At 35.7% G+C, this 13,752-nt stretch overlaps 1 protein-coding gene across 1 annotated transcript in view; it reads left to right on the top strand.

The window, feature by feature from the left end:
- GAS2 (growth arrest specific 2) overlaps positions 1 to 13,752 on the top strand; it is a 123,910-nt gene that overhangs the window by 47,459 nt on the left and 62,699 nt on the right. The window contains exon 4 of the mRNA XM_029957128.1: positions 6,017 to 6,080. Within this exon, the coding sequence (XP_029812988.1) occupies positions 6,017 to 6,080 (64 nt within the window). The remainder of the gene's footprint in view (positions 1 to 6,016; positions 6,081 to 13,752) is intronic.

The raw sequence follows: 13,752 nt of genomic DNA, 5'->3' as shown, positions 1-13,752 counted from the left end.
GTTCTGAGAAATTTGGATACACACACACCCAGCGTTCATTAGTTGGTAAGATTCTTTTCTTTTTCTTCAGCCTTCCTGAGTCAGTCTCAAGGCACGTAAATTGCTATGCTATCTCTAATGGCCTCCTATCTTTAAGCTCAAAGGTTTCCGCATGGGTCTTACCGGAGTGACATGAGATAGATAGCAGTTTGTGACTAGCCCTTCAACTTGTAGAAAATCATCTTTTGTACTTTATTAATCCTGGTGGGAGAGAAATGCCCATAATACCCATTAAGGGATTATTTAATGCATGAATTACTTTTCCTCCATTCATCGTCATCATCACTGCTATCTGAAATATTTGTAGAGTATATTATATATATGTATATATATCTCAATACATTTGAATCTTTTTAACAAAAAAAAGGAATTATAACTGATGTTTAATGCTTCTTTATTTTTGAGAGAAAGAGAGAGAGAGATGGAGAGAGAGCAGGGGAAGGGCTAAGAGAGAGGGAGACACAGAATCGGAAGCGGGCTCCAGGCTCTGAGCTGTCAGCACAGAGCCCGACATGGGGCTTGAACTCGTGAACTGTGAGATCTTGACCTGAGCCAAAGTTGGACACTCAATCTACTGAGCCACCCAGGAGCCTCTAACTGATGTTTATTATAATAATCATGGCGTTGATTAATACAGGGCTTCTCCAACATTAAAGTACGTACTCATCACTTGGAGAACTTAATTGTAGATTCTGATCAGTAAGTTTGGGGTGGGACCCAATCATTTGTAGTTTTATCCAGCTCCCAGCTGATCCCAATGCTTCTGGTCTATGGACCCTAGTTAAGTAGCAAGGGAGTCACATTTATTGAGTTCTTGTTACATGTACCAAGTGCCCTTCACTTCATCAGGAAGAGCAAGTAGAAGGCAAGATGCCTGTCTGAGAGATTAAAAATTTATCCAGCCTGGACTAGAACCCCATCCTTCTGCCTTCTATTACTGTATTTTCTATTATACCACTCTTTCTGAGTATTAGAACCTGTTGTTTTCTATTTTGGGAAGTGGACTGCTATTAATTTGTTATATTTTCACAACTAAACAATATTCAGCCAACAAGATAATTTTATTTCAAATTTCTTTCCTATATATATGTTTAAAAACTGGTTTCCCTCAAAGCCAATGTGAATATTGTAGTCTCAAATGTATAGACACCAAATATACAACACAGTTTTTCATGCTTTCATGTCTTTGCCCATGTGTTGAAACTTAATATATTTAGCTAAACTATACATTTATGGTTGAATACATTTTATTATTGCAGATTCTGTGACATTGAAACTCTACCCTTTCCTTTAGTGCAAGGCCTCATTTTCTATTCCTGGAGCTAGCAGCACTCCATTTGACATTTGATGCCCACGAGATTTTTATAGAATCTAGGTTATAAGATGGCGTCTCTTGCCACATATTTTTGAATAGGGATCTGTGTTACTTTCCCCAAAGGTGTTCCACATTCGGCTTTTCTTTGAGATGGTTTTGATTATTTAAAAGAAAAACCCCGATGATAAAACCTTTGGCATAATAATTACCATTGACTAGAGAGCTTTTATTTGTTTTAAAAAGAATTTTTTAGAAGAAAGAAAAAAGTAGTGATCCTCTCGTCTTCTAACTTAAAGCAGAAGACTATGTAAATGTTCAATGATAAAGTGAAAAAGATGTTTTCTCCTGTAAACTTCAGTATAAGTATTCATGTCTTTTTTAAAAAAGATGAATCAGTAAAGTGATTTGTTTAAAATGAGTATACTTAAGACTCAATACGAAGTCTTTAGTTCAAATGCAATATACTAAAAGTCATCATGACAAACACATGCATTTGGTAGTACATTATCAACTTAGGTAATTTATTAAACATGGACTCATCTAAATTATTTTATTCACAGAGACAGGACAATTAACGTAAAATGTTTGCTGTTTCACAAAATGACTTATTTTAATTTTTACTTCAGCTCTATACTGGGCACAAACTTGTAATAGGTATAGGATATCTGTTTTATATTTCAGTACATGTTGCCCAAATTTGACCTACCTAACCTGGCATTTGATTTAGATTGATTTATTATTAATAATTTCTGATATAAAATAAGTGATAAAATATTCAAAATACACTCATAATATGACTCTAAATTATACATATTTTACTGTGAGTAATTTTTTATTCCAAAGTTATTTTTATAGTTTATTGTCCAAAGTTTTAAAAATGTTTATTTATTTTTGAGAGAGAGAAAGGGAAAGAGAGAGACAGAGTGTGAGCAGGGCAGAGGCAGAGAAGCAGAGGGAGACAGAATCTGAAGCTGTCAGCACAGAGCCTGATGTGGGGCTTGAACTCAAGGACAGTGAGATGATGACCTGAGCTGAAGTCCAATGCTTAACCAACTGACCCACCCAGGCACCCCATTCCAAAGTTTTTATAGTGCTTACTGTAGTGACTAATACCTGATTGGGGAACACACAATAACAGGTTTTTAGGGAAAGAAAATAAATGAATTATTGTTGACTAAGCTAAATGAAGAAAATCTTTAAACAAAGAATTTATAACAAAAATTAAAAAAAATAATAAAACGAACCTTGGGCAAATCTTTCCTAAGTGCCAAGCACTGTGCTAAGAATAACAATAAATATTATTTTGCTTAATCTTCACAAAAGTATTGCAAGGTGTGCACTGTTGTTTTTCCTCAGCAGAATGAAATCTTATAGAATAACCACTCAAAAGATAATGCAACCAGTAAGCATTCACACTCACACTCAGATCTTTGTGATTTGAATCTCTTTCTATTAACTTAGTTTAGAACTTTCTTGAGTACAAAAACCAATTAAAGTCACCTCTTTGGCAAATTTAGATACTATTGAATGACCGTTGAATTTAATTTTATAGCAATAAGGGAAGAATATTTGATTGTACAATTAAACAAACATTGATATAATTTGCATTTTCTCAAGACACCACGTAAGGTTTCAGTCTTTATTTAGTTCATTGTCAAAACCACTATCATCTGGTGATTGTCGTCCTTGGGTTTTGAGCTATATTACTTACTGAGCCATTACTGTTTTGTGTTAAATTATGCACCTGAACGGATTCATCTCATTCATTGCTTATTAGTCACCAGATACTGTTTTTTGTTTTTTGGGGGTTTTGGCCATTATGAGTCAGGTATAATATGCCAATTAAAAAAGCCATTCATATATGAGACAATAGCACAGGTATGTTATTTTGAAGCACTTTTTCCTTTATAAAATATATTTCCAAGAAAATGAGTGGTAAAATATTATCATTCTACTGATTTTTCCCTAAGAAATGATGCTGAAGAAGAGGTTCATTTGTCTTAAATTGTATAGGCTGATTCTGTTAAGGATATCAAGAATCACACAGTTACTTTTTAGTTTACCAAAATTACTTTTCTGAGGAGTCCATGGTAGATTCAACATCTGAGTTTGGGCATGCCAAACCTGTTTTAAGTTGATTAGCTGAAATGAGGAAGCAAAGCAGTACAGAACAGTAATGTGTCTTACTATCACATTGTCTTTCCTTCATTACCCACATGATTTTTTTTCAAGATGAGTTTTATTTTCCATAAAATGTATCTATCCCAGTGCTTATATAGTCCTCAAAATATGTGTAATTAGTTGGTTAAGGAGTTAGTATAGATGGGTCAAATATTACTTTTTAAACCTGGGTATTCACTGCACATTGACACAATATGGTCCGTTTACTAGTAATTCATATGTTTTGCCACTGTTTCCATCAAGAAATGCATGAGTTTTATCCACCTCTCCTGTAGCCACTTGCTTCACAGTTTTCCTGGAAGATGAGGGTATTAAGAGGGCCTTGAAAAGCTTCCTCTCCTTGGTTTTTGTCTATTCCTGTTTCTACTCAAAACTCATGTTTATTATTTTGCTCCATAGACAGGGTATTTTTTTAAAGCCTGAATAAGAACTGATGATCTAGATGGGAAGATTGATTCATTTGTTAGCTTCTTTGTAACGTTTGTTATTGTTCTCTTTTTGAAATTGATGCCTATGTGATATTAGAGTCCATGTGTTATATTGCACTGAAGTCAATTTAATATTTCAAAAGTTGTGAAGTTTGTATCAGTCCAGCCAAGGTCAACCAGTAGCACATTTGAAATTGGAAGTAGTAAATATCCATATTTTAAGATCTTTAAATTAAAAATAATTTAGGCTTCTTGATAAGGGGAATTCCCTGAGGGCCAGCTAAAGCTATGTTTTATGTTACCAAGGACTGAAATAGTCTATAATTGAGATTTTCCATAACTTTATCTTAAGGAGTATTGTTGATGGGAATAGAATTTAATTTAAAAGCTTTAAAGGTAATATTTTATAACGAGATGACAAAATTGTGTCTGTCTAAAGCCAAGTGAAATTATATACTTTTACAATCCAAGTAAATGTTCTCTTTATACTCATCACAAACAAATTCCATTCTGGGGTCAGTGACCCAAGGATTTCCTCTACCGTAATCCATGGAGAGAAATAATTAGACATTTAAGTTAAAGGAATAGAATGATGCTGGGAAATGGAATTATAAAATTCTATGTTTAAGAATTAAAACAATTTTATTTTTCTTAAAATATATCAATAAGCTATCAATAAGCTAGTATTTTCTTTTATCAGGATATTGTCTATGTAAAGACCATTCTCAAGTCAATATATTTTTTCAATATATGTCGACTTTATTAGGTGCTGGATATAATAATATTTTTTAAATTCTCTAATCTTGGCTTATAAGAGAACAATACAAGCAGGAAATACTCTTTTGTTAGACTCAACAAATGCAAGTATGATTTGTCAGCATTACCGAATGTGTACAAAGCAATTAGTAAAGCAAGTTTTATTAAGTAATCAGATTATATTAGAATTTGATCAATACAAAGAACAGTCTTCTAATTTGCTCATTTTATGGGCAAAAGTGACTGATAGTATATATTGATATCTGTTTGCAGACCCATTCATTTGAACGTATATCTTTCTAAAGTACCATTTAATCAGACTGGATCAGGAAAGGACATCAAATTTCAGGATCTCGATTGATATTCTTGCATGGAGGAAAACAAACGACTTATTCATTGCATTATTTCTGCTCAAATCACTGGTGAAGATAGACTCAGAATTTTGCAAAGTCTAGTCTTTGCTACATTGTCTTCTGTGTACTGTGTATTTTAGCAAAAAAAAATTCTTAATATTTTTTGTAGTGCTTATTTTTTAAAATGTTTTTACTGTTTATTTATATTTGAGGCAGAGAGAGAGAGAGAGAGAGAGAGAGTGAGAGCAGGGAAGGGGCAGAGAGAAAGGGAGACACAGAATCTGAAGCAGGATCCAGGCTCTGAGCTGTCAGCATGGGGTTTGAACTCATGAACCATGAGATCATGACCTGAGCCGGTCATACACTTAATTGACTGAGCCACCCAGGTGCCCTTGAAATGTGTATTTATTTATTATGAGAGAGAGATTGAGTGAGAGAGAGAGAGACAGAGAGGGAGAGAGAGAGAGAATCCCAAGCAGGCTTCATGCTATCAGTGCAGAGCCCAATGTAGGGCTCGATCTCATGAACCATGAGATCTTGACCTGAGCTGAAATCAAGATATGGATGCTTAACCTTCTGAGCCACCTGGTTGCACCATGTACTGTGCATTTTAAAATATCAACTATTCATATAATAATATAGCTACTTATGTTTCCAATATTGACTTACTAATATTAACTAATAAAATAAAACATTTTCTGGGGGAGATTACTCAGGATGAGATTTCCTGAGACTTTGAGGAGGGATCTTGGTCAGCGTTTTGAAAGACTTTAGGAGAGCTAAGTGTACCATAGGACAGGATGGCTTCTGTGAATGTCAGATTGAAGACCGTCTCATTTACTGGAAGCATGAGGGATGAGAGGTCATTGGCAAGCCTGTTCGCTATTGAGCTGCTTTACAATCCCTTCTATTGTAAAGGTGTCCACCTCTGTCTTGTCTTTCAGTCCTCCACAAGCAGCCCAGAGAAGTGTGTCTCTGTTTGCTAGAGCTTGGCCGGATCGCAGCCAGGTAGGTCAGACTCCTGCCACTGTGTCGAGACATGGACCGTCCTTGGCATCGAAGCCATTGAGAAGCTGGTTTTTCATTGCTAATGTAACTTGGGTTTTGAGAAGCTTCCTTTTTCAAATGTAATCAGTTCAAACATCTCAAGAGCAGTTGTTAAAACTAACAGCATGCCACCAATATTTTTAATGCCACGGTCTTCTAGAAGGCACTACGTCTAATAAGCATTTACTAAAAGCATATCCTCCAATCCCATGGATTTTCCCTCCAATGTTTGGGGGTGGGGGAGCATCTTGTACTTGAAGTTGTTTGTGACATTTACTCTTTCCACTAAAGTCTGTTCCTGTTATGTCTCTCTCTTTCAACTCTTTTACCTTCTATCTGCCTGCTTATCCTTTGCAATTTAATTCTTAATATAATCCCCAATGTAATTTATTAATATTTAATACATTTATTAAAATTTAATAATTGCCTCATTTTTGCTCCTCTTTTCTCATTTTCCCCTCATTCAACATCTCATCTTTCAGCTCTTTTATTTTTATTGTTTAAATGTTTATTCATTTGTTTTAAGAGAGGGGAAGGTTGGGGTGGGGGATATAGAGAAAGAGAGAAAGAGAATCTCAAACAGGCTCCTTGCTCAGCCTAGAGTGGGGTTTGATCCCATGACACTGGGATCATGACCTGACCCGAAATTAAGAGTCAAATGCTCAACTGACTGAGCCACCCAGGCACCTATCAGCTCTTTTAGCTTTTAGATCTGAGTGGGGAGATAATTTTAAAATCATTCTCCATAGTTTGATTAGAGACAGGCATAGAATATTATTCTTCATAGGTGGAGATATGTTTGAAATCCTTTTCTTCTAGGTAAAAGGAAGTAATTGTAAAAGTCATAATCCTAGTTAAATCAGCTGAGAAAGGGACTTAATGATCTCAGCTAATCTGCTTTGGTTTCACGTTTTCTCTCTTATTATCTGGCAAATGACCAAACAGAACTTCTGACAGTTCCACGAAGCCCAAAGAATTAGAAAGGAGGATATAAGTGATGGAAGAAGTCTTGACTCAAAATAAAACTTAAGAATGGATTGGAAGATGTTTTTTCACCTAGATCTGGGTATACTTGTAGGACAGAGATCGGATGAACCAATAAGATAAAGAGAGAGCTAGCTCTGGGTGAAAGTTCTCGAAGAGAAATTTATAAAGAAAGTCAAGGTAAAGAGAACACAAGGTGTGCATGTCAGCAGACTACAGCATTGGGTAGAAAGCTTGCTGCCAGTGAATAGACCTGAGTTCTGATTTGTTCTGTTTGATCCAGTGGAAAACTAACTGTAGTAACTCTAAGTTCTGTAAAACGTGATAGCAACATAATCTCAAAACGTTGTACACCAGCTAGGAATTTTGTTTTACCACAATAAGTGGGTATGAGAAAGTTTTTTTTTTAACTTTTAAAGAATTCAAAGTAAATACGACTGAGGCTCCGCTCAAAGTGAAAAAGTCAATTTGAGACATTTGGAGGTTTCCCTATTGTCTCCCTCTCTGTTCCCAGATACTGTGTGATGGCCTTGGGAGAGGGTCCCCTAGTCCTCTGTCCACTCAGGATTCTACTACGAGGGCTTAGTCTGAACTTGTAGCGTCCAGCTGTTTCTGGGGACCCCATTCCCCTATGGCACTGTCCCCTTCTTGGGTTCCATGAGGGAGCAAAACACAGGTATCAGTTGCTTCTAGGACTCTGCTAAGCTACTCCTCCACCAGTCTTGAGGCTTCTGACCTGTAGGGCAAACAGCCTGGAGTCAAAGGAATACCAAAGACTCTACAGATATCCCCTAAAAAGGGGGAAGTTAAAAATACAAGGAGGAAGAAAACACACCAAATAAAATCTCAGGAAATGAGCAGCTGCCCCTAAACTGTTAAAGTGAGAAAAACATGGGTGCTCTGGAGTTCCTGTGTAACAGAAGGATAGGTAGAACACTTTCTGTTCAGTTGCTTATTTAGAGATTTTTTAAAATGTTTATTTATTTTTGAGAGAGATAGAGATACAGCATGAGCAGGAGAGGGGCATGGAGAGAGGGAGACGCAGAATCTGAAGCAGGCTCTAGGCTCTGAGCTGTCAGCACAGGGCCTGATGTGGGGCCCAAACCCATGACCTGTGGGATCATGACCGAAGCCAAAGTCAGAGACTTAACTGACTGAGCCACCCAGGCACCTCAGTTGTTTATTTTAATTATACTGCTAGAATATTCTAAAGTGCCAGATTCCATTTTGTTGCTTTAATAATCTAAATGTATGAATGACATGAGCATCATGATTCTGAAAGCTGTGATATAGAGGTAAAGAGAGGGAGTTGTACCACCTGCAGAATTGGCTGTGAATTGTCATTTTCCTCCTTTTAAATTTGTATTCATTGCCTATTTTCTGGGTTTATTTTATTTTTTGTAATTATGCTTTTTATGCCCAGAACATTCTGTTTAAGAGTTCTGCTGAAGTAAACTTTCTAACTATGATTGAGTCATCAAAGGAGAAGACAAGCTTCCCTGTGACAAAGTTCCTTTGAAATCTCCAAGTCTGGCATAAATTGCCTCTTGCCATAGAGTCACAGAAAACTATGAAAATCTTAATTTTAATGAAAGGGGATCATAATGACATGGTAAATTTCATGATGAAGGATCATATCAAGTTTTGTTGGTTTTTTTTTCACCTAAATTTTTTAAAATTGAGACTGATTTGCTCCATTTTTCTTTTTCTTTAAAGTACTTTATTGCATATGACTGACAAAGAAAAAGCTACATGTATTTAATGTATACAGATTTATGAGTTTGGAGATAAGTATATATCTTTGAAGCCATACTGCAATCCAAGCCATAAATCTAAACATCACCGCCCAAATTTTCATCCTGCATCATCATCATCATCATCTGTGACAAGAATGGGTGGCTCCATTTCTCACCACATTTATGACGATGTGACTGACGAAAGCAGTAATTATTCACATTACAAAAAATATCACTAATTTCACAAAGGAATTATCTAAGGATTAAGATAACCTTTATGTTATAGTGCTCAGTTTGTAAACATTGCTCTTTATCTTATTTACCTATTTGAATGATGTGAAGTATTGCACACCTACATTGAAAACCGGAAATTTGTTGAGGTTATTCAAGGTGTTACTTTTGTTGGGTGAGGATAAGGTAAACCAGTCAAATACCAACTGGATAGATTGAACATTTAAATATAAATGTATAAACAGGTCATCTGGGTTGCTCAGTCGGCTCAAGTCATGATCTTACGGTTCCTGGATTTGAGCCCTGCATCAGGCTCTGTGCTGACAACTCAGAGCCTGGAGCCTTCTTTAGATTCTGTGTCTCCCTCTCTCTTCGTTCTCTCATGTTCTCTCTCTCTCTCTCAAAAATAAATAAAAACATTAAAAAATAAAAAAATACACAAACATAAATATATGCCTGAGTTTCTATCTGTACATATTTGAAGATCTTTTTTTTAAATTTTAATGGAAGTTCAGTTGTCCTTTACAGACAACAGCCCAAAAAACCCAAATCTCATTACCTAAGCCCTGAGTTGAAGCATATTAGTTAAAGAGAAGAAAAGGAAAATTCATCCTCCTGATCTAATTTTACTCTTAAATTTTTCTGTAGACACATTAAAACCTATGTCTATGTCTTTATTTTGTGGTTCCTCCTCTCTCCACTCCTCCACAGAGGATTACGTAAATTATTGAGTTAAGGCAGCTTTAGCCAAAACTGGCAGCTTTGCTCTTAAAAATTAAGACATTAAAGAAAATCAAGACATTAATTTACACACACAGTAAATGAGTGGTGACCATAACAAAGTCTCCAGTACAATCTTGTGAGTTTGTGTGCATTTAAAAAAAATCACTGAAAGATGATGGGGTATTTTTTTTTGTATTTGATTGTGAACATTTACTTCTTAAAATTACACAGATGTTATCTTAAAAGCATCAATATCACTTCAGATATGATTCTCAAGATGCTTCTGATTCTCTGTCATGTTCTTTTGCCTGGGAACACTCAGCAAAGCCCCTTTGGAGCTGGGCTTCTCTGAGTTCTGAGATGGGAGAATGAGACCACTTATTTTTGTTCTCATGGGTAAAACTTCCTTTTATTTTCAGCTAAATAGAGCTATCATCGCTGGAGAGTGAAATCCCACTGTTAATATTTCAGAAACCAAGTCAGTTTCTGAGTGTAAAATATTCATGTTTTTCTTTTGAAAAGTAAAACACTCAGCAAAAAACAGGTCAATAAAACCTGGAAGATCTCGCTTAATGACAATGCTTTGATGTCCATTGCTGAAAAATATTCCTAAGAATACAACCTTTTAGACTGCAGAATTAAGATTAGCTTTATGCTGAAAGTTAAAATTTTTTGATATTTTGGTTTGGGGCCATAATCAATAATTAACGGCTTAGTGGAGCTTTTTATATTTTTATTTTTGAGTACTTCCTTAATTTTGAACACAATTTATGACCATTTGAAAGAAATATACTTGGTGAATGTTTTTATTAGTTTCCTATTTCAATCCCTGGCCTAACGAAATGTTGCTTAAAATAAAAATACTCTTATACAAAATTTATTAATTAACGTATCCTATTTAAAGCACTCAACTCTGACTGCTAAGAACATCACATGTGTTCACGTAGGTGAAATTTCCTTCCAAATGTAAATCTATCTTTAAATTACTTTGAAATAGAATAAAAATGGGGCAAAACTATCTTGCAACAATCTGTAAACTATGTAAACTATCTGTTAGCTATAAACTTATCTGTTGATCTCTAAACTGATATATCGGCCCTAAAAAGGGGGAGTTTTAAAAATGCGTCCCTCTAACTATAGTGAAATAGGCCCCAGATGTCTTTTGTTTGAAGATTCTAGTCTGCTAATAGTTTGAATGAATTCTCTAGTTCAGGACTCAGTTTGGAAGCTCAATTATGTCATCTGGACTAATCTCAGAAATTGGGTCACATGACAGAAAAATAAAAAACCCATTCCTAGAACCTCTTCATAAAGTCCTTAGCCAGAAGAGCCTTTTCCTAGCACTTTGCATTGTTTTTTCAATGAGACAAAACCAGTCATTACCCTTTCATTACTCACTCTCCTCTCCAGTCACTGGAGTGTACAGAAGGTTTTAATGCCTTCAATTTTCTTGCTATCTTTAGTTTGACCCTTATTCAGTGTGAAAGCAATAAAACTCTCTCTTCCAAAACTCTGAAATCTTGTAGGAAAAAAAAAAAACGCAAAGAATAGAGAACAGTATAGATTTGTGAAAACCTCACAAAGTAGAAATGTGAAGTGGTATAAAATTAATCATGGAAACCAGAACGAAGCAGCCTTTTGGAGAGTAGAGAAAAAAGACCCATTAGGTGACTAAGTTGGCTTGCAGGTGTGGGCCCCCAGCCCCAGGGGAATGTCATGATTTACAGCCTGTTGACATCTCCAGACAGACAGGAAGCCAATGAATCGTATTTAAGTGTGCATTTTGGGACTAGCTGACTCTACATTAGGCAGCTTGAAGTATTTAAAAGCCAATATAAGCAGAGATTTGGAGCTTAGTGTTGATTTTCTATGTTCAGTGGCAGAGCTAATTTTCAACATTCCCAGATAAAGAAAAATCTCCTGGGCAGAGTTTTCTAAGTATGACTTTGTTACCAACTTCATTCAAACTAAGTCTACTTTGTATCAGATTGTATTGGATATGGTGAAGGCTGTTGTTACTCTGGTAACCTATTTCTTACTATTTTACTTTGGGGAGAGAGAGAGAGAGAGAGAAAGTAAAAGAAGAAAGGGAAGGGAAGAAGGAAAAAAGGTCTAAGAAAGAGAGGAAGAGAGAAAGAAGGAAGGAAGGAAGGAAGAAAGGAAGGAAGGAAGGAAGGAAAGAGAAAGAAAAGGAAAGAAAGAAAGAAAGAAAGAAAGAAAGAAAGAAAGAGAAAGAAAGAAAGAAAGAAAAAAGAATTTATGCAGCCTATTTCTGAAAGGTGGCCTGAATCCACCAACAATTACAAATGAAATCATAGTTTCCAATTGGCTTAATTTGTACTTTGAAATATGATGTTTTTACTTATGACTGACTTTTAATTGGCTGTGAATTCTAGTGTGTTAAATTCTTCTAGCTTCACTGCCCAGTTTGTGTTACTCTCTTAAGAACATTAAAACATAACAGAATTTTATACCTTGATGGACTAAGAATTTAAAGAAATCCAGGGAGATTAAAAAGGGTGGCCTGCTGCAATTCATCCAGTGAGTTAGTAGCAAAGCTGAATTTATAACTCGCTGTGCAACTCTCCAGCACTGAGCTATTTCTGCTGGTGAAAACTGAGATAAAGCCTGTAATAAGTTCTTTTGTAAAGGATACAAATAATAGTAATATTGTAAACAATAGTAATAATACTGCTTTATGTCTTAATTTTCATGCGTTTACATTATTTCATTTGGTGGTGTAAGATATTTTTCAAAAGCTTTGCCCAAAGTACGTTAGTACTGCAGTTTCCTAGTGGTACAACCTTTGAAATGTCAATATCAACACATTTTGAGAGGCGATGCCGTGTGTTAGACACTGGACTGAGCATACAGTGGATGCTCCTTTAAAATTCCTTCTAACAATATTAAAACATAGGACTCAGAATTTCCATTTTACACTGAACTTAAAATGAGGCTCAGAAATAATATATGTCAAGATGCCCAAATGTGCTGGGTACACTGAAGATGGACAGCAGTAGTTGCTTTTCCAACACTGTCCCTCTCTCCCTGCACTGCTACATAGGACGTCTAGGGCAGGCCATTTTCATTTCTACTTTCTTGATAGAAACCAGACTTCTAGAGGTTAAGTGATTTGCTAAATTTAAAGACGAGATCAATGGCACAGTTAGCTCAAGGCTACCTCAGGGGAAAATGATACGCAGATCTCCACGTGAGTATTGTTGGTACTTATCAACAGTAATGAGTTGCTGGGTTGGGTTGAGTGTAATTAATGAAGTAGCAGAAGGGGGAAAAAAGATGTATTTGGTTTAGTTCTGTATAGGGTTTTAAATCTCCTAGAAAAACTTTTGGTAAATTATATGTATGCACTTACCACCGACATATTTTATTAAAGGGATATGCAATTAAAGGTCCAATAATAAAACCAAATTCATATCTGGAACCGCAATCATTGTTGTATGACACTATGGGTTTTTTTTCCCATTCAAATCGTAGCTATTGAGTACCTACCTACTGTGTGCCAGGATCTCTGCTAGCTTCTGGAGGTGCTGTGAATCAGACCCTGGGCTCCACTGTCACAGATTTACAGTCTACTGCATGTTGTCATTATGTCCCATGAACTGAATAATATATTGAAAACATTACAAATGTAGTAAATGGTGCCTAGATCTTTTATCTAATAATTTATATAACTAAAAGTTATTGTTTGTTAGAGACATTTCTCAAAACAGCTATTGTTCAGTTGAGTTATGGCAGCTTAAACTGTCTTGTACTAAATTCCAAGTTTTCAGCTTTCAAAGAGCTGCTGACACAGCATCCATCCTTGGCTCTCTAAGTTCTGAAAAAAGAATCAGAAATTGAAATAAAATACTTGCAAGTGGAATATCAAATATCACCTTTATTACTGATAAGATCCATTCTAACAGACATGCTTTGTGTCTTTAAGTGACCTCCAGAAG

The sequence above is a fragment of the Suricata suricatta genome, chromosome 11, assembly GCF_006229205.1.
Source record: "Suricata suricatta isolate VVHF042 chromosome 11, meerkat_22Aug2017_6uvM2_HiC, whole genome shotgun sequence".
Taxonomy (NCBI): Eukaryota; Metazoa; Chordata; class Mammalia; order Carnivora; family Herpestidae; genus Suricata; species Suricata suricatta.
Note: the sequence above shows the minus strand (reverse complement) of the source record. Positions and strands in the feature narration are given on the sequence as shown.